Source organism: Vanacampus margaritifer, chromosome 11 (assembly GCF_051991255.1).
Source record: "Vanacampus margaritifer isolate UIUO_Vmar chromosome 11, RoL_Vmar_1.0, whole genome shotgun sequence".
In the NCBI taxonomy this organism is placed as follows: Eukaryota; Metazoa; Chordata; class Actinopteri; order Syngnathiformes; family Syngnathidae; genus Vanacampus; species Vanacampus margaritifer.
This window is the reverse complement of record NC_135442.1, coordinates 14443244-14468453: the sequence shown is the minus strand read 5'-3', so window position 1 is coordinate 14468453 and position 25210 is coordinate 14443244. Positions and strand designations below refer to the sequence as shown.

Here is a 25210-nt window from a genome sequence, read left to right as displayed (position 1 = left end):
CTTTTGAATTTAGTTAAAGATGTGAAGATGTAGATATAACTGTTAACTCAATATAGGTTGATGAGTCATGCTTTTGTCCTCTTTGTTATCTGTTCTCTTTTCCCAGAAATGAGAAAGTTAATACGTTTCTTTTATTTATCTAAGTCTAGATATCTATTTTTATTTTATTTATCTAAGTCTAGTTTCTGTTCGTTAGAAATCCGTTTTTTGAAAAATCAAGGACGAGCTAGCATACTGGGAGGGGAGAGGCAGTTTCCTGGGAAACATTGTTTTTTCTAATAAAAGTCCCGTGTCTGAGAGAGACGACACACATTTGGACAGAAACATGGCTTGGTGAAATTCCTTTGTGTCATCAGAAACTTTCTGATTAAAAAACCTTGCAAGGACCCTCTTCACGAGATCTCAACTCTGATTTATTTGAACACGCAAAAGATTACAAAAAGAGGTAATCTAACAGACTTAATCTATTTCCACAACAATGGGCCATTGTCTGTGGTTGAAGTGTCTGTAATCAATGATGTCTTTTTAAAGTCTTATCTCATTGGTGGAGGCTTTGTGGTACCGCTACTTCAAGATAGTATAAGAATGTTGTGAGTCCGCTGTAACTTCGCACTTGCGAGACGCTGCCACCATTGCTGGGAGCTCGCTTGTGGCCGGAATATTCTGTAGAAATAAAACCTTCGAAGGAACTGTTCACCGATCTCCAGCCTGTATTCAGATAATCAACATTCTCACTATCCGAAAGAAAACGAACACGCGAAGAAAAATATTATTTTCTTCAACACCTACTTGAAGTGTCCCAGTTCCGCCCTCATTTGCCCCAAGTGTTTGGGGCAAATGTAAACAACAAAAAATGGCTGATTCCAATGAATTATTTGTTGTTCTGGTTAACGCAGGCATTCCAAATCACATTGTGTGATGTGAACATATGTCTTGTATTTTCATTTGCCTCGAACGCTTTGAGGTCGGAACTAACACAATCCAAGTGGGATAAATCTGATTTCCAACTTCCCCGAATGCAACATTTATCCTCAGTGAAAGGACGCTCTCCGCTCATGGAAAAGCATTGGACTTTGAGTCGCTGTAATTTGATTTGAAAATGTGATCAAATGTTGTTTGACTACTATAACAATATGCCTGGTTTGTATGCTAGACACAGGCAAAAGCAATACAATACCAGGCTGTACCGTGGAAATGAAGCGGAAATATAAGAAATGCCCCAGATGTTTGGAATTGTCAATACCTCGTTAGTAAGGGGGAGTGCAATTTTCAGTACATTAATTTTTCATGAGCGCTTTATTTTTGAGAACCTAATGGAGCAGTTACATAAAAGATGTTTTTTCTCAAATGGAGGTACGTGAGATTTAAAAATAAATTTAGAAAGTAGCATCTAGGCAAAATGCCTTAAAAAATTATTAATTTGTGTAAATATTGCAGTAAAATATAAGTTAATAATAATTTAACTTCATAAAATAAATGTTGCTTATTTTCATTGTCTCCCCATAGCACAATGGCTCGACACAACTTAGCATCACCTGTCCGTCATTTCAAAACTTTATTATCATTATTTTTTGAACAAATCAAACACTTTTACAAATTGACTAAGAACCCAAAAGAGGACAGTTAATGGCGATAATGTTATGTGCGCAAATCTGTATAATTAATATATTTCGATTTCACAAAAGTTTTTTTTAACGCTTTATTGATCAACGTGCACAGTCAACAACATGCATCGCAAAAGTCACATTAAAGTAGTGCAAGTCCAAACCAACAATATTAATAATGCAACAAATAGGCAGCTCGATTTCCAAAAAATTCAAGAAAAAAACCCACCTCTAATGTTCCGCCCGCATTAGTTTCACGAACTCCCAAATCGAGCGCACTCTTGCTCCATCTTAAATCTCGCTGCTTATGCGTTCTTTGGATAGGTGCCTCCAACCAGGGGACCAGCGCCCCCCAGAGGCCTGCAACAACCGATGCAGCGGATGTGCGAACCAGTCCTGCTGTGTCCTCTTCCTCGTCCGCATCAGCAGCAGCTGCTACCGTACTTCCCTCTTCCGGCACATCATCAGTCGGAGAGGTCAGCAGAGTCATCCTCAGGGTTGCAGAGACAGACGACTCCCACTGCAGGGACCACGGCACCCGCCGTGTCGGAAACGGCGCTGTCCGGTAAGTGTCCCCCTGGCGTGTGTATATTATAAAAGGTGACATTTTATAGAAGAAATACTCTTTGATTGTTCATAGTTGAGAGTGCTAACTGGCCATATGGGTGAAATTATATAGCTAAAATACCATCGATGCCAGAAAATGTACCTTTAAACGGTGTGCAAAGTTGACATTTTGATGTTGGCCCCTCTCATGACTATAAAAAATAGTTTGATGAAGCATTGAAACACAGGATAACTGTCTTAATTTGTAGAAAAATATCATATGTCTCTTTTTAATGTTTGAGTAGTCTACATGGGTGTGGGCGCGTGTAGCCTTTCTTCGCAAGCAGCAGTTCCTCTCCTTCAGCATCATGTCCTCCACTTCCTCTCCTCCCCTCCATAATATCCACCCTTTCTCCCTCCGCCCCTCCGTCAGAGTACGGCCCTCATCGGCTGCCCATAAGTTTAGTGTGTAGGCGTTTGCAGCGGTTACTTCGCCTGGCCGACCCCCCCCAGGACAGGGGCGGCGAGCGGCCCCTTCTTCTGCCTCCTCCTCCTCTTCTTCCTCTGTACCCCCAGAAAGACTGGAAGCCACTTCTGCTCCTGAGACGCAACCCCATTCAGGTTACCCTCACCCCAACCCCCTTCGTGTCTTTTTTTTTCTTTTTTGCCTGCCCCCCGCCCCCTCCTCTCCTTGCCATCTTACCCTTGACATGCTTGTGTAAAGCCAGTTAGGCTCCACAATGACCACTAATCCCACTGTGATCGCCCCTCCATTCACAGAAATACCACCATGTGCTTATTAACATGCCACTAGCCTCTTTTACGTAGATATCAATTTCATTCATTCACCATAACAGGACGGTCAAAGAGTGTGTGGAACTTCACACCCATGTCCCGCCATTATGGGATATACCATTTACAGTATGACTCTAATATTGAACAAAAAGGAGGCCCGTTGGCGGGACAACTTGGTCACCCCTTAAGTTGTGACCCACAAGAGGGCAGAAAAATCTATTTCCAAAAGTTTCACTTCAACTCGTCACCATGGCCACAATCTTTGCTCACTAGGCATCAAATTCTCACATTTTGTAGTGACAAGTCTCTTCTTTCAGACAAACTAACTTTTATTTGGCTAAGGTGTCATTTAGTACCTTTATTTTCACTTTAAGCGAGGAGAAGTCGGACTAACTCGCCTATCTTTTCCATGTTAAATTCGCCTCTTTTTTCCTCTTTATTTTGGATAAATCATAAGTTTTCAACCTGCTCTCATTTGGTCATTTTTCATCCGATTAAAAAAATTAGAACATGCTCGTGTTCCCCAAACCCTGGCCGTTCTAACGAGCCATTTTTTGAACCATTAAGTCGTGAGAGGCTTTTGTTCCAGGTGTGCGTCTCTCATACAATATCAATGGAATATGGGTGCGTGACGTCTCCAAGTCAAATGTGTGTGCGTGAAAGTGCATTTTTCTTAAAGGGACAGTGAGATACTTTTAGTTGATGTTGATTATGGTTAACTTCCACATTTTTTGACCGATTCGTCCTTTAAATTTTAAACTGTTCAGCTCATTTACATTTTTTTATGGACAGTAAGATACTTTTAGTTGATGTTGATTATGGTTAACTTCCACATTTCTTGACCGATTCCAGTCGTTTAAATTTTAAACTGTTCAGCTCATTTACAAGAGTCAGCAGTCCCATTCAAAATTTCCGCGGGAATTTTTCTAGTTATTATTATTAGGCTACAAGGCTTTGAAATGACGTCACACAGGTCTTCAAGGCTTTGAAATGACGTCGCACAGGGTCCCGCAAAGCTTTTTCCCCCCTTGTTTCGTCTGCTTGTGACGTGGTATCATTGTGATCTGGGGACAAGAGGGCGGAGGGAGGTGCGACGCAGTTGACTCGGTGATCCCCTGCTGCTAAGTGTGCCCCTGCTGTTAGTTTCCGTCCAGTGGAAGTTCCGAACATGAGGATTCATGCAGTGACTTTCCTTGTTACCTTTGTCCTTTGGTGGACTTGTTCAGGTGAGAGTGTACTTACTTAATTAACTTTGGATGAAAAATAACCCCCACCCACCACCCCCGCCGCAATACTTTGTCCAAAAGTCTAATGAAGTTATATTCTTTTAATTCCGAGTTCAACTCTTATCGAGGTTTTCCTTTAAAAAATGTCATTGCACTCATTGTGAGCTCTTGAGACTTTTTTTTAAATGGCAAAGGACTATCAAAAAAATAACAGCAATTTAGAATTTTATGGGAATAAAAAAATCATACTGTGCACTTCAAGGCGCCCGAGTCGCCACGGAGACGCAACAAGTAGGCCTACGCCACAACGCTCGGCTTGTATGCACTTTTCCTATGTTTTTTTTTATCTTAAATGAGAGCCGTGCGTGCACAACCCCACCAAGTGTTTCTTTGTAGTAACTTTACGTGTTTAGTTGTGCATTTATAAGGCTGGGAAGCGCTGGGAGCACGCTACTTTGGCGACAGTTATTAGATCTCTAAATTGCGATTTTCAACCGAACACACCGTCACAGTTCGAGTCTTTTAATACACTGTAAACAAAAACAAACAAAAAAGGTGTTTGCTCAATTTGAAAGATAGAATGAACAATATTCAGTCGGTGTTTGTAACTTTTCTCTCCTTAGCTAGATAATGCTTGACATGTCGGCTATAGCGGAATTGAAATACCGGAACTATAAAATATACATGTCAGCTGCTACATCTTTGTTTAGATTTTATCCAACATTAATTATTAATTAATTAAATGTTTTAGTCCCTGTCACCCCCCCCCCCCCCCCCCCAGTTCTAAAATCCCATCTGCGCCACTATACGTAGGCCCTGCCTGATGGATCGGGGACGTATACTGTAGGCCTATTAGAAGTGTCTGCGCCCCATGTGACCTTAATTGTCCTATAGCGCCCCCTAAGGACACCACTTGGAATGGCAGAGACGTTCATTGCTATGTTACATGACAAGCCCCTGGACTAGCTATCATTTTTACTGTATATGCAATGAATGCGGTCATGTGTGGTGGATTTTGGTGTGTTTCTCATCTTGTTGTTTTTCCAGTGCTCTCCCAATGTCCGACCAACTGGCGGCGCTACAAGGAACACTGTTACTATTTCTCAAACGACTATCAGAGTTGGCAAAGAGCTCTACACAGCTGTTACTCCAAGGGAGGCCTCCTGGCCAGCATTTGGGACAGAAATGAGCAGGTGACGCTCTCTCTCTCTCTCTCTCTCTCTCTCTATTTCACTCTTTCCATCTATCTCTATTTCTCTCTTTCTCTCTCTATTTCTCTTTCTATTTCTCTCTCTCTCTTTCTATTTATCTATATTTTTCTCTTTCTCTATTTCTCACTCTCCATATTTCTCTTTTTCCTTCTCTCTCTTTTTCTATTTCTCTCTCTCTATTTCTCTCTATTTCTCTTTGTCTCTCTTTCTATTTATCTCTCTATATTTTTTCTATTTCTCTGTTTCTCACTCTCTCTATTTCTCTATTTTTCCTTCTCTCTCTTTCTATTTCTATTTCTCTCTCTATTTCTTTCTCTCTATTTATCTCTCCATTTCTCCCTTTCTATTTCTCTCTTTCTCTCTCTTTCTATTTATATCTCTCTATTTCTCTATATTTTTCTCAATTTCTCTCTCTATTTCTCACTCTCTATTTTTCCTCCTCTCTCTTTCTATTTCTATTTCTCTCTCTAGTTCTCACTCTCTATTTCTCTATTTTTTCTCCTCTTTCTATTTCTCTCTTTTTCTCTCTATCTTTCTTTTTATTCCTCTCTCCATTTCGCTCTCTCTTTCTTGCTCTCTTATTTCTTTATTTTTTTCTCTCTCTCTTTCTATTTCTCTCTTTATCTCTACTTCTCAATCTCTATCTCTCTATTTCTCTCTCTCAATCTTTATCAATTGCACTCTCTCTCTCTTTCTGTCTCTCTATTTCTCTCTTTCTCTCTATTGCTCTCTATGTATATATTTCTCTCTCTATATATTTCTCTCTCTTCATTTCTCTCTATTTCTCAATCTTTTATCAATCGCTCTCTCTCTATTTCTCTCTTATGCTCTCTTTCTCACTCTCTGTCTCTCTATTTCTCTCTATATATATTTCTCTCTATCGCTCAATCTCTTTCACTCTCTTTATATTTCTCTCTCTCTCTTTCACTCCCTCTCGATTTCTCTATTGCTTTCTCTCTCGCTATTTCTCTCTCTCTATTTCTCTCTCTATCTCTCAGTCTTTCTTTATCAATCGCTCTCTCTATTTCTCTCTTACGCTCTCTCTATTTCTCTCTCTATTTCTCAATCTTTATCAATCGCTCTCTATTTCTTTCTCTCTCTCTGTTTCTCTATTTCTCTTTCGATTTCCCTCTCTATTTTTCTCTCTATATATTTCTCTCCATTTCTCTCTCTCAATCTTGATCAATCTCTCTGTATTGTATCTCTCATTCTCTCGCTCCCTTTTGCTCCCGCTCTTTCATTTTCATAACTTGAAAACGGACACTGTTTTGCGTTGATTCAAAAATCAGCTCATTGGCCGTGGCGGTAGTGTTCGCCCTGAGGCTGGGAGGTCGTGGGTTCAATCCCCGGCCGGGTCATACCAAAGACAATAAGAACGGAACCCAATGCCGCCCGGCTTGACACTCAGCATTAAGGTTTGGAATTGGGGGCTTAGAACACCAAATGATTCCCAAGCGCAGCCCCTGCGGCTCACCGCTCCCTGGGTCAAATGCGGAGAAGGAATTCCGCCCCACTTAGTTGGGTGTGACAATCAGTGGTACTTTAACTTTAAAAAAAGGCTAGCTCCGAGATGGTTCTGAAAAGCGGTTCCATCGTAAACGCTTGTGCCCCAAAAAGTCTTGGAAATGCGTCCACGCAGGGCCAAGCAAGGAACCGGGCTAATGGAAACGTTTCTTTACTCTCTCTACCATTCTTGCAGAACTGGGTGCGTTCACAATTTCCCAGGAACGCTATCTGGATCGGCCTGTGGCGTGCTTATCAGTATAACTCAGAGTGGAAGTGGGTTGATGGAACGCTTTACTTTCAAGTAGTGTCGTAAGTGCCATTTCTTTACTCAGTGCTTGGAGCAGGAAAAATCTCTGTGCCTGAAATCCGCTCTGGGAGGTTGGGGGCCACCAATTTATAAATCCCTTGTGTGAAAGCTTGTTGCCTGTTTCAGGCAATGGGGTCCTGGTCCGCTGCACGAAAAACCTAGTAGCGGATACTGCACTGTGATAACGCAAAGTGGTTGGTACACCAAGGACTGCGACAGGTACCTGGCCTACATCTGCAAGCGCCCTGTGGGTGAGTCCACACTTTGTTGATTTGTGGCTGCATTACCTTAGCGTGTCGCTACGACAATGCGGTTAGTAATGTGACGTCCCAGCAAAATTGGACTCGTTCTTTTTGCATGGAACTTTCTTTTCCAGGTGAGGAGATTGAGACGGGATTCCTGGTCCAATCCAATCCAAATCCATGTGTTGCCACATTGACATTGAGAAAGTGATTATAAAGTAACTTAGTTACTTTGCTAATTACTTGTTACTTTCATAGTAACATTCGGGAAAAAACACACCGGGTTTTGTCAATTAATTGGAAGTGCAGTTTTGAAAATGGCATTTAGGAACAAAATTAGTTTTTGTTAAAAATGAAATAGACAACCTTAGTTTTAAACATGCAATATTTGGCATCAAGCACACGATCACTTACTTGTTAACGCATTCACTGCCATTGACGGCTATATACGTCCAAAATTCATTTGAACTATTTCTATTAGTTTTTTTCCACTTGCTAACAAGAGTATGAAAACCTAGATCTTTTTTTTTTGTACATTCAGAACAGATATAAAATTTGTGATTATTCGTTAGTTAACTAGTGAAGTCATGTGATTAATTACAATTTAAAAAAATGTATCACCTGACGCCCCTAATTTAAAAAAAAAGTATTAAAAATAACGGGCGTTAGACGATTAAAATCTTTATTCGAAATTAATCGCATGACTTCAATAGTTGACTCAAGATTAATCACAAATTTTATATCTGTTATAAATATACAAAAAAATAAATTCTAGGTTCTCATAAAAAATGAAATGAAATGGGAAAAAAAAGTTAAATAGAAAAAGTTCACATGAATTTTTGACGTCTATAGTCGTCAATGGCAGTGAATGAGTTCATTTAGCTTTGAATGTTTATTTATAGCTTACTTTGGAAGCATGACTTCTTCATGCACAGATGATTACTTAGTAATTGCCAGAGTTCTTTTTAAGTCAGTCATACTTTTGATGGCAACCAGACTCCGGTATTTTTTCAAATGACTTATGCCATCATGCTCAAAAAGTAAGAGTGGCGCTAGCGACCCTGAAAGAAAAGGCAGACGTCCTGTGTCTTCAGAAGACGCATGACAAACAACGTTTGCATGTCTGCTAATGTGCACTGTCCTTTCAAATGGATTTCTTTTTTCTCTGCAGACGAGACCCCATCCCTTGCCTGTCCGAAATGTCCTGATCTTACATGCCCCGCTCTTCCTAATCTTACCTGTCCCGCCCTCCCCACCTCCCACCCTCCCCACTACCCACTGACGTCGACCACCGCTCCGCCGACCAATCGGGAGCCCGAGATCTGCACGAGCTCGGCCAGTGGGATGGCGTGTTCCTCTCACAACGTCACATGCTCGTGCATGCTCCCCGTGCTTGCCAACTTGGTGAGTTAATGGTTTTTGCTGTGAATGCTGAATAGCATTATAAGCTCCCCGTGTTGTAAGTAAGCTAACCTTTTTCAGGTCATCTTTGGAAATATCTGTCCATATTGTCTACAATGACATAAAAAGGATCGTTTTTATTGTCTTTTACAAATAAATGATTAAAATTCCATTTTTTTCTCAATTGTGCGTGTACAGAAAGACGGATTCAGAGGTGCGCTCGATGACGGTCTCAGCGTGAACCGCAGCATCGTCATCAGAGGACGAGCCTATCCCAAAGCAGAGACGTAATAGGCCACGCCCTGCCCCAAGGTCAAGAAGCCCGTTACCACGACGACTTTGTGTGTTTGCGCGGCAGGCTCATCGTCGACCTGCTGAGCCCCGATGACGACGCGATAGCGCTCCACCTGAGGTTCAACTTTGAAAGCAGAACCGTCGTGCTCAACTCCAGGGTGGACGGCTCGTGGGGTAAAGAGAGGCGGGAGAACTTTCCAGAGCAACGCCCCTTTGGCCCCGGACTCGACTTCAAGGTCACACCACTTGATCTTGATCTGGTCACACTTGGAAGTGTTTTTCTTTTGAAGCTTTTTCTGTAGTGCGCATCTATGATGAGGCCTAGCATCCGTAAAATCCAAAATATCAATCCAATATGAGCAAAAATTGAAGTGGGCGCAAGTAGAGATGTCCACATGTGAAAATGCACCTGTAGAAACTACATTTACTGATTGAGTACTTATTGACCTTCTGATTTGTCCTCATCCAGATTGTCATCTGGTGTGACGCTGACACTTTTCGCCTGACCTTTAACGACATCCACCAGATGGATCACAAATATCAAATTCAAGACCTGCGAAGCATCAAGTGGTTGGAGGTGTGGTCTGCGTTGCTGACTAGTATCCAGCTGATGTGACGTCGCCGTCCGAATGCCGCTTCCTGTCTGGATGGCCACTTTGTGGTCGCCAATCAGCAATTAGTTTAATTCTAGTACTCACTACTGCCACCTTTTGTTGTTCTCCACTGTTTAGCTTAGCGATGCAACAATGAAATGTAACTGTACAATTTCATGTCATGGAGGCCACACTACGGATTGTGGTATAAAAAAATGTGTGGAATATTAAGTGCCAGGGATGTGAAATATGAAGAGATAAGAAGTGTTTTGAAGTGATAAAATGAAGTGAACAATAAAAGTGAATAATTAAAGTGAACATTTCAGTGCGGTTGCAGCACCCTCTGGTGGCTCATTTGTCATTACGTGCCTCTAAAAAGCGTTATCAGTGCTTGTAGGTGTTCACATTTGGTGTGTGTACTGAAGGTATTATTTGATTACTATATTAAGTGTAATCTTTGCGTGTTCAAAAATAATTGAAAAATGAGATCTGATGAAGAAGCTTCTTTTGCAAAAGATTTATTTTAGGAGCTCCTAAAAGACACAAGACATGCTTACATTCAAAGGTGATGTTAAGCCTCGAGTGTGTCCATATGAAAAACACAGTCGCTTTATAGATGAAAAAAGCATACTCCTCCGGCCTTGTAGATGAGAGATGATACCAAGTATCTCCTTTCCGATACAAGCGCACCGCACAGGATGTACGCTCCTTGACCTTAAATGGACCTAGCCAATGAGGACAAGACCATTTCGGTTTAGTTACTTTCAACCACACATATTCACAATCATTTATTTTTGAAGGAACTTCTGGTTAGTTGTCTGTTAGCTTAGAGAATGTAGACACTATCTCTTTAATTACCGGGGGCCTCTCAACGTGTGACTCCCCAGCGGAACATTGGGGCGGGAAACAGCCTGTTTTTATGACCTTCAAAAGGAGTCCAACCTTTTTATATCTTATGAAGTTTTTGTTTTTTCAAATGGGTTCGCCTAATCCAATATTCCTAAGAAGCCCTTATAATAGTAGATAATGATTAATCAAATATTTTACCATGATATTTACTGTTGTAGATTTAGCATAAATGTACTTTTTATCATACATCAAATTTCTGTATTTTTTACGCTGTTTTTTATTATAGCAGTGTAAATCATTTAAAAACAACATCATCTTAACTCAGGGTTAACCCTAACCCCCAAACCCTAACCCTAACTTCATGTCCGGCCGGGCCATAAACAGTCTGAGAAGAGATTTATATATATTTATACCTTTAATAAACACTGCAGTCCTACAGTTCATTTTTACAACTTGTCTCATAAAATAATGTCCACCAGGTGTCCCAATGTTCCTTCCACACCTAAATGGCAAATTCCATGGGCTCTAGAAATTATACTTTTCAATTGTTTCTGAAATTGAATATACTTACCTTATTTTCTGCTATTCGGGTTGTCTTTTGTCATCTTTGTAGAACTTACTTCCCTCCAAGTCAAATCCTCTCCATTCTCCATCTGTGAATTAATTCACTCACATACTATAGAAGTATCACCTCATTCAGACTAACTTATAGTCCTATATTGATTTAATTTAACATGAACTGTTTGTGTGCATACCTTCCTTCGTGACACACACAGACAGACCAGTAACTGACTTCCTCATCTGACAAAGATCAATTTTGATCATTTCAGACCTGAATGTGAAAACTGCAGCCGCTTACAAATTGCTGCTTCAAAAAGGGAAAAAAAACTGACACCTTGTGTCCTGTTGATAATAAAAATAAAAATGGGGGAATTTGGCCAACACCAAGACTACAGGAGCAGATCCTGCTTAGTCTTGCAACAATTCCTAAAAACAAAACCCTTGGAGGCGCAAATTTGAATTCTGTCCAGGCAACACAGGGTGAGGAAAAAACAAACTAACTGTAAAATAAGATAAAAGATCAAAATACCTACTTCAAATAAACCAAAAAGTAATCTTAAAATGCTAATTATCCTCCCCTCTTCTACAGAGTAGCGGGGCTTGTAAAACACAGTAGGCAACTTTGCAGATCATGACCCAATTAAAAATCAGTGCTGCGACCTTAATCAAAATTTAAAAAAAATTAACCAGCAATTTTTCCGTAAGTGTTCCACATCTGAGTCCAATCCAGAAGCTAAAATTTAAAAGGAAAATGGGCAAAAAATTAGAAGACCAAATTCAACAAGCATCAAACAACGGAAAATATAGTATTAAAGATTAGAATAAATTTTATACTACCCTAATTCACATAAGCCGTTCTCAACTTCCGAAACTGCGTTGCTATAGATCACATCTCCTTTACCGACACAGTACAGAGTGCAAACTGTACTCAAAACAGACCAAAATATGACTCAAAGGCCGATCTCAGATGACTCGAACTTTGAGTCCACACTGGAGTTCATATTCCTTCCTGTCCTTGTTGATAGCAGTTTATGCAGGGCAAAGTTCAAAGCAGGCCTTAGCTGTCACTGGAGACCGCTGACAGTTTCATCAGGACGGCTGTGATGAGAGTTTGAGATGTCTGCTCAAAGAGTTGATGGACATTTTGCTCAGATAATTCATAAGAGTCATTGAACAGTCTCATGGCGAGCGGATTTGCAGTATACCATCCTTTTCGCAGTCCGTGTGATCACTTCCCCCCCCGAAAGTGACTATTGTTCAGTCCGCCGTCCACTCTGTGCCCAACAGCCAGGTTATTCCAGCACGTTGGAGACACCCAAGAACAACACCTCTCGTCAAAGATTGAACCTGCCTGAAACACTTATACACTCGGAACAGACAGAGGGAGATGAGATCATAGCAAGAGATTTATATGCTTGTTATAATCAAAAAATAATAATAATTTTCTCAAAAAATATGTATTTTGTAGTTTCATCTAAATGTGTTCTACATTATAGCAAGTAGTATTACTATATTTACGCATATGTCTACCATAGACTCCTTCTTCATTACATGTTACCTTAAATTATGCCTCCACATGGAGGGAAGTCTCAAATTCCAGGACTTCTCAGACTTCTAGAATGGGACTCAGATAAGGACAAAGGTTAAATCATTTTCACACCTACGAATAAGTTATCAGAGATGCAGGGGAAATCAAAAATGAAAAGTCTATTTCAATTAAAATTTGGTTTTATTACTTATTCAACTATATTAAAATTTGGTTTTATTACTCATTCAACTATAAAAACACAGACCAGATTTTAAAAAAATAAATAAATAATAATAATAATATGGATAGTGGCCTGTAGTTATCATCTAGACCTCTTTATCTTTCCGCATTCTTCTCTTACCTAGAAAAAAGAAAAGCTCCCATTACAGGACACATTGCCCTCTGACTCCTATTTTCCACACAAATCCCCCTCCTCTCTTCCAAGACACAGGGAAGGAGCAGAAAAAAGGGGGAGGGAAAATCACATTCAAAACCTATTTTTTTCTACATTCCTATACGAAAAACAAACGCCATTATCACACCAGTCTTTTCTACTCAAAAACAACACCAAACATACAGTTAAAGATTTTAAAGAAAAACAAATGAAATATCCATCCACACATTTCTTATTCCCAATTACAGATTCAGTTAACTTCCAAACCACCCGGATAGCCCCCACTTTCCTTATCTAGGTCTCATTCGATTACTCAACAATTCTCTCAACTATTTCAAACTTTTGGGGCACATACGCACACACATACCAACTAGAAAAATTCCCATTATAATCACACAATTGACCCTAGTCATTTTATAACAAAAAAAAAAACATTCTCTCCTAATCACACAAATCACACATGCTCCAGATTAGTACGCCATCTAGAACCAATAGACTGTGGAATCTCCGCATGCCGAGCCAATTCCAATCCAAAATTTTTTGCCTTATTTAATCTATTTTCCGGGTCATGTCTCATTTCCAACAATTTTAAACTGGCGGAGATTTTAGCCTAGCATTCGCCACGCGTAACACGTTGTCGCTAGCCGAGCCGTGGCTAGCGGACTCGCTCAACAGTTTTACGAGCAACTTTCACAGAGCTACCCAACGCAAGCATTCTAGCACAAACCAACATTTGGTCCACGACCCCACACCGTCTAACTTTTCTTCCATTCGAAGAAACTATAGATGTGTTTTTCACGGAGGTAATCAGCATCTGTCGCTGTTTACACAATCAACTTCTACAGACTTCATTAATGCAATCAGACATGTCTCAGATTTTAACGGTGGGAACCAACCTTTATCACAATTAGTCCGCATCCATTCATTTAAAAGATTTTTCATCTTCCGCCGTCGCCGTGGTGGCAGCGCTTCAGCCATGACGAGTGTTGCGGCCGTGACTTGTTCGCTTAGCGACAAGCTTTGAGTATGGACCGGAAGTTTACGCAAATCAAACCACCCTGAGTCTCGGTCAAAAATGTCGTCCATTATATGTAGTAATTTAGTCGTTTATAATATTTATAAAGTCAGTGACGTCTCACTTATGATACTACAATACAACAGATCAAAACTATTCTCATTAATCCCCCCAAAAAATTATTATATATATATATATATTTTTTTTTTTTAGAAAAATAAAAGAAAAAGGAAAAACGAAACAGAAATTAAATATCTTTTTGCGCGACTTAATAAATACTTATCCGGATCTTCGCGGGCGGCTTCTTCACAGCTCTCGCTTCCAATGTGAATGACATCACACGAGCGGCGGAATTATGTCCCACGGTTTTTAATAACCCACAGCACACACACCGTGTGAATGATACCACACGGGCGGCTTATCCTCTCCGCTCACTCCGTAAAATTATTCGGAGGGCTTATTCATACCAAAATAAAAATAAAAACAAGACAGCCTATTCCACCGCGGAACCAATCTCATATGCCGTTTCCGAACGGCGGAGCGCTCCCACTTGACGTCACTTCCGTATACCACGGGCCAACCCATGCATGGTTCAATGTCGTAGTAATTGTCAAAATCGAGGACTTTCGCGTCCCTCCGTAACAAATACGACTTTAAACCCCCCCTAACTTGTTCACAGATCTCAAATACAATTTGGTACGGACGTAATGCAGCTCTGAGTAATCCCAAACAAACAGAATTTCTCTACGTGGATAATTTGTCCTCTCACCTTGTTAATATTTGCGCATTTAGAAATTCAGTTGTCCAAGATCATCACAGCTGTTGCAAAAACGTCCCAATTTGTCGCCGTCGAGGGTCACCAATTGAAGGTATTATTTGATTACTATATTAAGTGTAATCTTTGCGTGTTCAAAAATAATTGAAAAATGAGATCTGATGAAGAAGCTTCTTTTGCAAAAGATTTATTTTAGGAGCTCCTAAAAGACACAAGACATGCTTACATTCAAAGGTGATGTTAAGCCTCGAGTGTGTCCATATGAAAAACACACAGTCGCTTTATAGATGAAAAAAGCATACTCCTCCTCTGAGGCTGGACAAAGGGTTAGCAATTATAATAGACAGACAAGTGATTTATTGACATGTTTACTCCAGTTACCCACAGTGTTATCAACTTGAGAACATGCCTCCCATGTGCATTCCTATCTCACCAGCTGGAAGGGAGTGAAAAGTGTTATTCATTACACTACAGTTATATGTCCAATATATTTCACACAAACATTATCAGTTATATGGCATCTATATACTATAAGTAGATTCATAAACAGTAAAAATATGCATAGAAAATGTTAAATGTCTTCAGTACACATTGAACGCCGTAATGAAAAGTTTGCCTGATTATTGCTCCCATATCAACTAACGTATCAAAACGTTCAATGTTCAAAACAAACATGACCACTGACATAACGTCAGTGGTCATGTTTGTTTTGAACTAAACAGCAAGCTGGTTGGTTTGGTTTGTTAGCTTACTGCTATATATGCCCTAACGTTAATAACATTAATAACATTATGTGGTTGTAAATAAAGTGCTAATAGGAGTGACATTTTTTTTCACAGGGTGTGTGGAAAATGAAACAAAAATATATGACATATTCCTTAAACGAAGCAATTGTGTGCATGCAAATTTCATTCATGTTAAACACTGATGTTGATTGTTCATAGTCTTCGAATGGTTTTTTTTGTCTTTTGTTAATAAATGGCAACATTAGGGGCAAAAATCTCCTGTGTGCTATAATATGTACATTTAGAGACTCCGATTGAAATGAATTGTTTATGAAACAAAGTGTTTGGCATAATCTTTTGGATTCGGATACCCTTCAGTAGTCGTGCGTGCGTGCATCGGTAAGCCTTTCCTGTAAGGGTTATGTTGTAAAATGAGTTTGGAATATGATATTTGTAGACGGCCGGACTGAGACTCATTTTCAGCCCTGGAGTTTCATGGTGTCACGTGTGGAGTTGGAGGACCCAAATGCAGGGAGGCAGGAGAACCGCGGCAGGGATGCATGTTAAACTGAACACAAATTATTTAACAAAAACACTAGCAGGGGTACTGGGTGAACAAAACCAACAAAGATCTGAAAAGACAAAACAAAACACCGGTGGTGACAGCGACAATGATCCAACAAAACCAGGGAACTTTGGCAAGCCCTTCCATAGGGCACACTTAGCAGCAGGGGATCACCTAGTCAACTGCGTCGCACCTCCCTCGGCCCTCTTGTCCCCAGATCACAATGATACGACGTCACAAGCAGACGAAACAAGGGGGAAAAAAGCTTTGCGGGACCCTGTGTGACTCATCTCAAAGCCTTGAAGACCTGCGTGACGTCATTTCAAAGCCTTGTAGCCTAATAATAATAATAATATCAATAATAATTCCTATTGCAAACAAAAAATTCCGTCACACACTTTAAAGAGTTCTGATGGATATAAATGATCCATCTGGATTAACTGCTAAAGATGAACACCTTACCTATGCACTCTAAAAAGATAATTGTTGACCAACTTAATTGAATTGCTTCATTCTACACTCTGAAAAGAGAATTGTTGAACCGATTTAAGATTTGGCTACAAATTGAATTGTTGACCAAATTTGAAAAAAAAAAAGTTAAAATTGCTTAAATTGGTCAAATTAATTAAACTTAATGACCTCATAATTAATTAAACTTACTAAATTTGTCATGATTTGGATCATGTCTGCCCTTTTTTGTTGATGTTGTTGCAGTTCCATAGTGATTAGGGGGCGTTCCCCCAGCAACACAGACGGCAAACAGCTTTCTATAGCCACGTCGTTTATTTGTTGTTAGTTTTTTGGTTTATTCCTGGTTATATTTTGTTTATTTATAGTCCTAACCTTGTGCACACGTTTTTTTTGTTTGTTTTTTTGTAGGGAAGGCAGAAATGGAACATTGAAATGATCAAATCATTTGGAACTATTGATTCACAAAAAGAATCGATCTTTTGGAATGTTCGAAACATCTCCCCACAGCGACATCTGGTGGCCAACTGTAAAATATTACAATCAAACAGTAGAGCAGTATTGCCAGCTCCCCAGTAAGGAAATTAACTATTGTCTGTCTGTCATCACCTAATTTACACAACTGGCAATCACAATCGAATCGAATCGCAAGTTCCGCCTGTGAATTTGCGATTCGAATCGCGTTCCTAAATCTGTCTCAGAATCAGGATGTCACGTGACAGTTGCCTTTTGGGTTCCAATACAAGGCAAAATTAAAAACAAACCAAGTACCAGCAACAACAAGCTCATTTGTACTTCTATACTTATTTTGACAGGGTGGGGATTATTCCGTTTTTGTTTCCCAGGATATTATTTCTCTCTCCATTACAATTACAGTATAGGCTGATTGCCAGTTGTGTTAATTAGATGATGACAGACAGCCAATAGTTCATTTGCTTACTAGGGAGCTTGCAACGCTGCTCTACTGTTTGATTGTAATATTTTACAATTGGCCACCAGGTGTCGCTGTGGGGAAATGTTTCGAACATTCCAAAAGAGCGATTCTTTTTGTGAATCAATAGTTCCAAATGATTTGATCGTTTCAATGTTCCATTTCTGCCATCTCTGCTATTTCGGTTGTCAAATCTGAGGACTCTTGATATCATTCGAAAGGTCTGAAGTGACATTGTTGCCCGGAAAATATTTCTGCCTGTCGATGCGTCCCAGAGACTATCAGTGGCCTCATTGCAGGATCTGTACACTCCAGCAAGAAGAAGAACACCAATGTAAGCATCCAGATATTCCTCATCAATGTCTTTCCACATGTCGTCATGGACTTTTTTTCCTTCAACGTTTGTCATAGCCATGATGACTCTTTTTAGTGACAATGGCATGAATAGCTCGAAACATGTCCCGATGTCACTGACTCTTGTCACAGCAAATTGTGATTCCAGGGGTCATTTTTATGACATTTGCAGCAGCTGCCCTGCCATGTACATCATGAGGTACTGAGCTCCAAAAGATCTTATCATTTTTGGATTTGAATCTTTCAGTGGGAGGAGCTTCACCACCAGTGATCTCCTAATCAGACTCATCAGATATGTCTGTGTCTTCTGGTTGATACTCCACATTGTCTTCCTCCTCAGAAACTGTGTCCTCTTCCTCATTTTCATCAAAAAGATTATCCAGAACTTGGGTCGCTGAAAATCTTCTTCTCATGTTTGTATGCTGCAAATTGGAGATGTGCACTCTGCAAGTCAAATCCATCCTTCCATCCATCCATCCATCCATTTTCTTTACCGCTTGTCCTCACAAGGGTCGCGGGGTTGCTGGAGCCTATCCCAGCTGACTTCGGGCAGTAGGCAGGGTACACCCTGAACTGGTTGCCAGTCAATTGCAAGGCTCTGCAAGTCAAATGACCTTTCAAATGAATGAATTGACCTTACATGTCAGGACATGCCCATCTCTGTTAGTTTTGTTTTTGTGCAGGTGTACTGGAAAACACGGCAAAATGAGAATCCCCTACAGCTCACAGGATTGGGAGAGGAGCTGGCTGTCAGTGTGTTGGCTGGCAGTGTAATTATGAATCCAGTTTTGGCTCTAATTATTGCTTTATAATCTTATTTTTATAACTGGGTCGAAACCGACCCTAACAACACAAATGTAACAATTTCAACCAGAGCATTTTAGAATATAGTAAAAAACTTTGTTTTTGTTTTATTTTGTTGAAATAGGGGTTCCTGACAAAGTCAAAAAGCCTTGATGCAATAAACTAATTTATATGGTTCTTTTATGCATGTTAAACCTAAAAACGGGTCGCTGCCGACCCTAACACAAGACGAAGATTCAGTCTTTTTGAAAAAACCAACCGGACGTGACTGATACATTTTTGGTGTGTCTCGATACATAGTTTGCGCCGTGGAAATTTTCTGATACCGGGGAAACAAAAAGAAAGAAACAAAAAAGCTCATATCAGCACCGATGGGTGTGTTTTTTGCTGAAGAAGCATTGAGAAGAACATTGAGAAGCATTCACATTTAACTTTTCAGCCTGATCTGCCAAATCTTTCAAAGGTAAGTAAAGATCTTGTGGATTTAATTTTGCTGTGTAAATTGATGAATTTATAGCTCACTGGTTTTGTTACATTAACTCATTCACTGCCATTGACGGCTATAGACGTCAAAAAATCATTTGAACTATTTCTATTAGTTTAACTTTTTTTTTTAAATTATTAAAAATTAGGGGCGTCAGGCGATTAAAATTTCTAATCGTTATTAATGGGATGACTTTACTAGTTAACTCACAAATTGTATCCTTTCTAAATGTACAATCATTATTTTCTAGGTTTTCATTAAAAAATGTTAAACTAATAGAAGTAGTTTAAATTAATTTTTTACCTTTCGTCGGGAGCCACTATCCTGCATGTTTCCCCTCCTCCAACACACCTGATTCAAATGTTCAGGATCGTTATGAAGCTTCCACAGAGCTTGCTGATGAGCTGATCATTTGAATCGAGTGTGATGAAGGAGGGAAACATACAACATGCAGGATAGTGGCCCTCGAGGATCGGCTTTGGACAAACCCTATCCTACCAACCCACATGGATGTCAACAGTGCATTAAAACAAAAAGCAAATAGAAAGTCAGCTGTGTTTAAGATTTTTGATGGATTGATCCTAAAAGCTAATTTAAACAAGCAGCTGTTTTATTTTAATTTTATGTTCAATACATTTGAATTTGTTTGCTTTCAAACATTTATTTAGATTCCTGACACAGTGAATCAGTAAGCATGATTAGGAGACGCAGGAACTTGGTGTTCTCCTTCATTTTCTTCCTGATCATCATCGTCATGATTGGGCGTGTTTACTACAGGAGGTATGCCCGTCACATCGCTTTTGCGCCATTATGCTGTATGTCATGTAACATTAGTTATACTCCATCTATCCGTTGCCATGGTGACCCGTCAAGGGGGTCCATTGTTGCGGTCTTTTTAAAGTCGTGCGGCACGAGCTTGACTCCAGGTGAAAGTACTCAGCGTTGATCAAATTAACTGAAAACAGCTATCCTGGAACCCAAAAACACAGTATCCTATCTCAGGGTAGGTCAACTCACTGTTCAGGGTTAGTCTCAGAGTTAGTTGAACCTGCTTTGTGAAATGGACCCCTGGTTTAGGATAAAACACTATCTAAATGCGCTCTATTTAGCAATATGATCAAATTGGATTTTTCATTCTTTGGATTACGACTTTTTTTTTTTTGTAAAAGTACAATTGGTAGTAACCCATTCAAATGGATTCAGGGTTTGGTGGTTGTAATGCGCATTTGGTATCGAGGCGCTATATATGTATCATGTAAGAAAAAAAAGCTTGTTTTATTTTTATGTAACGTCTCTCTTTCTTGTGTCTACATTTAATGATAACGTTCATTAGCAAAGTCTCTCTTCCAAAACAAATCCCACCTGATCCAGCTGCAGACGTCTGGTGAGTGCAAACACTTGCACAAGCGGTCTCGCTTTTTCTTGCCATAACAAAGCAGACAAAGGCGGCCTAAAACTATTGTTGCTGATGTTGCAGCTCCAACCTGAGCAGCTGTACTCACGGGGTCGAGATGGCCATCATCACACAGGAAAACACACCTGTGGGAACCGTGATTCACTACTTAGACGACTGGATGCTGACCGTGACGCCAGATATCTTCAAAACCTTTGTGAAGGTACGCTGACAAATAAAAAATGGGGGGGGAGAATTAAAAACAAATGTATTGCTCCTAGAAGTGAAATAAAATTGTATGTGAATAAAATGTAAAAAAAAAAAAAAACTTTCTCAAAGATTAGATGCAATATTGTACTAAAAAGTTCAACATACTGAATTGTAAATCACAACAGCATAATTAAAACACACACTTCAAGAAGAAATAAAACATTTTTCAAATCAAAGTTCTCCAAATAGTAAGTCAAGCGTGCTCGCTTCGAACTATTTGTCGCTCTCAGTTGAAGATGACTATAAAACGGAAATACAACAAAAAAATGTCACATCCAAGACCTTGCTGCTCATCTTTACAGTATGAAAACAACACTGACCTTGATGCTCGTTGATTTCCAGAAGCATCCGTTCTCCACGGAGATGTACGACAAGTGCGCCGTGGTCGGCAGCGGCGGCATCCTGATCGACAGCGGCTGCGGAGAAACGATTGACTCGGCTCAGTTTGTGATCAGGTGCAATCTACCACCGCTGAACCACGTGTACGCCAAAGACGTAGGCTTCAAGACGGACCTCGTCACGGCCAACCTTGACGTCTTCGAACGCAGGTAATTCTGATGGCATCTTGTCACTTCTGCTTGTAAAGATTTCCAAATAGGAAATACTGGAAATATAAGTAATCCTTTCCATGGTGGCCATCTTATCTCATTCACTGCCATTGGCTGCTATATACATCAAAAATTCATTTTAACTATCAATTAGTTTAACATTCTTCCCACTTTTATTAACAAGAGTATGAAAACCTAGGGGGGTTATTGTACATTTAGAACACATATCAAATTTGTGATTAATCATGAGTTAACTAGTGAAGTCATGCGATTAATTATGCTTAAAAAAAATTATCGCCTGATGCCCCTATTTTTTAATAAACTTTTCTTTTTTTCTTTTTTTTTTTTTAAAGAAAAGATTATTAAAATAATAATAATTTAACGGCCTGATGCTCCTAATTTTTTCTAAATTTTTTTTTTTAGATTATTACAAAATAATCATAATAATTAAAATTACTTCTTTTTTTTAAAGAGGAAGAAGCAAAGTTTATTAAAAATTAGGGGCGTCAGGCCGTTAAATTATTATTATTTTAATAATCTTTTCTTTAAAAAAAAAAAGAAAAAAAGAAAAGTTTATTAAAAAATAGGGGCATCAGGCGATAATTTTTTTTAAGCATAATTAATCGCATGACTTCACTAGTCAGTCATTTTTTTTCGTAATTAATCACATGACTTGACTAGTTAACTCACGATTAATTACAAATTTTATATCTGTTCTAAATGTACCAAAAAAAATCCAAGTTTTCATACTCTTGTTAACAAAAGTGGAAAAAATGCTAAACTAATAGAAATAGTTCAAACGGATTTTTGACGTCTATAGCCGTCAATGGCAGTGAATGAGTTAAAAGTTACCTGCACAGCTGTATAATTACTATAATGCTTGGTTTGTTGTGATTTTATTATGATGGACTACTTGATCATCCTCCCCCATTTTAGTTAGTGAGTAGTAGCAGATAGTAGTTGGTTGGTTAGACGGTCAGTTAGTTAGCAGTAGGCCAGTAGCGTGGGTAGCTTGGTTTTACTGGTCGCTTGATAAAAGTGCTGCTCAATTCCAAGGTCCGGCAGATGGGCAAAATCTTGATGTGTGTGTCAGTTAGCAGCCACTTGTGTACCATATTCCTCGTCATGAGATGATTTTAGACTTCTGTGTCTCTGAGGGAGCAGTGGGCAGCTTTTGTTGTGGCTATTCTCACCGGAGCTTTCCCCCACAGGTACGAGTCTCTGTCGGGCTTGGGACCACAGCAGAAACTTGTAGAAGCAGTCCAGATCTACGGGAAGGCCCTGATGCTCCTTCACACCTTCTCCTACCGCTCTTACACACAAGTGTCAATGCGGGCGGCTCGCACCCTAAAAGACTTCAAAAGCCCCATTCGTGCCATCTCATTCAACCCCAACTACGTGCGCAATGTGTCGCGGTTCTGGGCCGCCAAAGGCCTCGCCGGCTATCAGCCCACCACGGGCATATTAATGGCCAGCCTGGCTCTGGAGCTGTGCTCCGAAGTTCACCTGTACGGCTTCTGGCCCTTTGACAAACACCCGGACGGACACACTCTCACCAAGCACTACTACAACGATCTCAAGCACTTAGCCGTGCATGATATGCCCATAGAGTTTGGACTGTTGTCCACGCTGAACAAGCAGGGCGTGCTTAGGCTTCACACTGAGGCTTGTCCAGCCAAGGAAAGGGTGTGACTCTTTAAAAAAAGGAGCTTGACCATGTCCATTTTTGACAAACACAAAATCAAAGTCATCTTTTAAGATTTCATAATTTTTACTGCATAACATTTTAACTCATTCACTGCCATTGACGGCTATAGACGTCAAAATTTTATTTGAACTATTTGTATTAGTTTAACTTTTTTTCCCACTTTTGTTAACAAGAGTATGTAAACCTAGAATGTTTTTATTGTACATTTAGAACAGATATAATATTTGTAATTAATCAAGAGTTAACAAGTGAAGTCATACGATTAATTCCGATTAAAATTTTGAATCGCCTGAATTTTTAAAATCTTTTTTTTTAAATCGCGTCAGGCGGTTAAATTTCTTAATTGTAATTAATCACATGACTTCAATAGTTAACTCACAATTAATCACAAATTTTATATCTGTTCTAAATGTACAATATTTTTTTTTCTAGATTTTCATACTTTTGTCAACAAAAGTGGAAAAAAATGTTAAACTACTAGAAATAGTTCAAATGAATTTTTGACGTCTATAGCCGTCAATGGCAGTGAATGAGTTAACAAATAACAAATTAAACTAGACTCTGTGTGAATGTCCGGATCCTCAAAATTAAAGGAAGTCACGTAGCAGAAAAGAGTGGCGCAGAAAAGGCAATATTAAAAAGGAGTAGAGCTGACACGCCAAACGCACCCTAACTCAAATGTATAAATCATCATATAGAGCTCTGAAGTGCACATGCCTGATGGATATGACAGAGTAAGCAACACAAAATGCAACACAAAAACAATAGCCTATCATGTGTAAATAATGGTCCAATAGCAGGTTTGGCTGATCATGTTTCTACTCGTATTTTAATGTTGTGGTATCTCGTATTTGTTGGGAACAGTGGGTTACATTGAGGGGAAAACCACATGCTGCCCCACTACAAGGAAGAGATAGATAAAAAATATATAGTAATTACATTGAAAACAAAAATAGAAATGACTAGTTTTTAAATGTGACTGAAACTAAGATTTGCATTTGGTACCCAATTTTGTAAACCCTGCCTTGGCTAATAGTAATTCAAACACATTCTAGCACAAGGAAGTTCAATATTTGAGCTCTTCAAAAATAGACAAATTGTGTTGTACCTTGCCTTATCTCCTTATTTAGGCTTTATGTTTATAGAATATGACAGTTAGTCAAATCAATTTCTATGGCACCCTTGACTTTATGTATGTTTTCGTAATTGTTCAGATTTAGTCATTTTTATTTTTTTGATCATATACAACATAACTATCAACGTTGGTTATTGGAATGTTACGCTATTTTAGATTGATACATTAAAACATGTGAAATATCCATCTTCATTAAAACACTGCAAACTAAAGTGAGCCGGTCTGAGCCATGTGTTATGATTGGTGTCCTGTCTGACTTGTGGGGTTTTGTTTGCACCTTTACTCGTCATCCTGTTTGTTCCCTTCCTTGTGTCATCCAATCATCTCCCCCAGCCACTTGTGTCTTGTCCAGGTGTCTCTCGATGTCTCGTCAGTTGGCTTGTATTTAGTTCCCTGGTTTTGTTGGATCATTGTCGCTGTCACCACCGGTGTTTTGTTTGGTCTTTTCAGATCTTTGTTGGTTTTGTTCACCCAGTACCCCTGCTAGTGTTTTTGTTAAATAAATCGTGTTCAGTTTAACATGCATCCCTGCCGCGGTTCTCCTGCCTCCCTGCATTTGGGTCCTCCAACTCCACACGTGACACCATGAAACTCCAGGGCTGAAAATGAGTCTCAGTCCGGCCCTCTACAAATATCATATTCCAAACTCATTTTACAACATAACCCTTACAGGAAAGGCTTACCGATGCACGCACGCACGACTACTGAAGGGTATCCGAATCCAAAAGATTATGCCAAACACTTTGTTTCATAAACAATTCATTTCAATCGGAGTCTCTAAATGTACATATTATAGCACACAGGAGATTTTTGCCCCTAATGTTGCCATTTATTAACAAAAGACAAAAAAAACATTCGAAGACTATGAACAATCAACATCAGTGTTTAACATGAATGAAATTTGCATGCACACAATTGCTTCGTTTAAGGAATATGTCATATATTTTTGTTTCATTTTCCACACACCCTGTGAAAAAA

At 39.4% G+C, this 25210-nt stretch overlaps 2 protein-coding genes across 2 annotated transcripts; both read left to right on the top strand.

Annotated features, from left to right (window-relative positions):
• Nucleotides 1-3975: 3975 nt before the first annotated feature.
• Nucleotides 3976-10043, top strand: LOC144060319 (uncharacterized). Its single transcript, XM_077579729.1, has 8 exons — nt 3976-4171; nt 5219-5364; nt 7082-7197; nt 7322-7446; nt 8609-8841; nt 9037-9125; nt 9197-9368; nt 9602-10043. The coding sequence occupies exons 1-8, from the start codon at nt 4114-4116 to the stop codon at nt 9746-9748; spliced, it is 1086 nt and encodes a 361-aa protein (XP_077435855.1). The 5' UTR covers nt 3976-4113; the 3' UTR covers nt 9749-10043.
• Nucleotides 10044-19026: 8983 nt separating this feature from the next.
• LOC144060686 (alpha-2,8-sialyltransferase 8E-like) lies at nt 19027-24448 on the top strand. The gene is made up of 6 exons (XM_077580439.1): nt 19027-19157; nt 19847-19958; nt 20512-20562; nt 20656-20794; nt 21184-21389; nt 22601-24448. Exons 2-6 carry the CDS (start codon nt 19873-19875, stop codon nt 23079-23081), a joined length of 963 nt encoding a protein of 320 aa, XP_077436565.1. The 5' UTR covers nt 19027-19157; nt 19847-19872; the 3' UTR covers nt 23082-24448.
• The last annotated feature ends 762 nt before the right edge of the window (nt 24449-25210 follow it).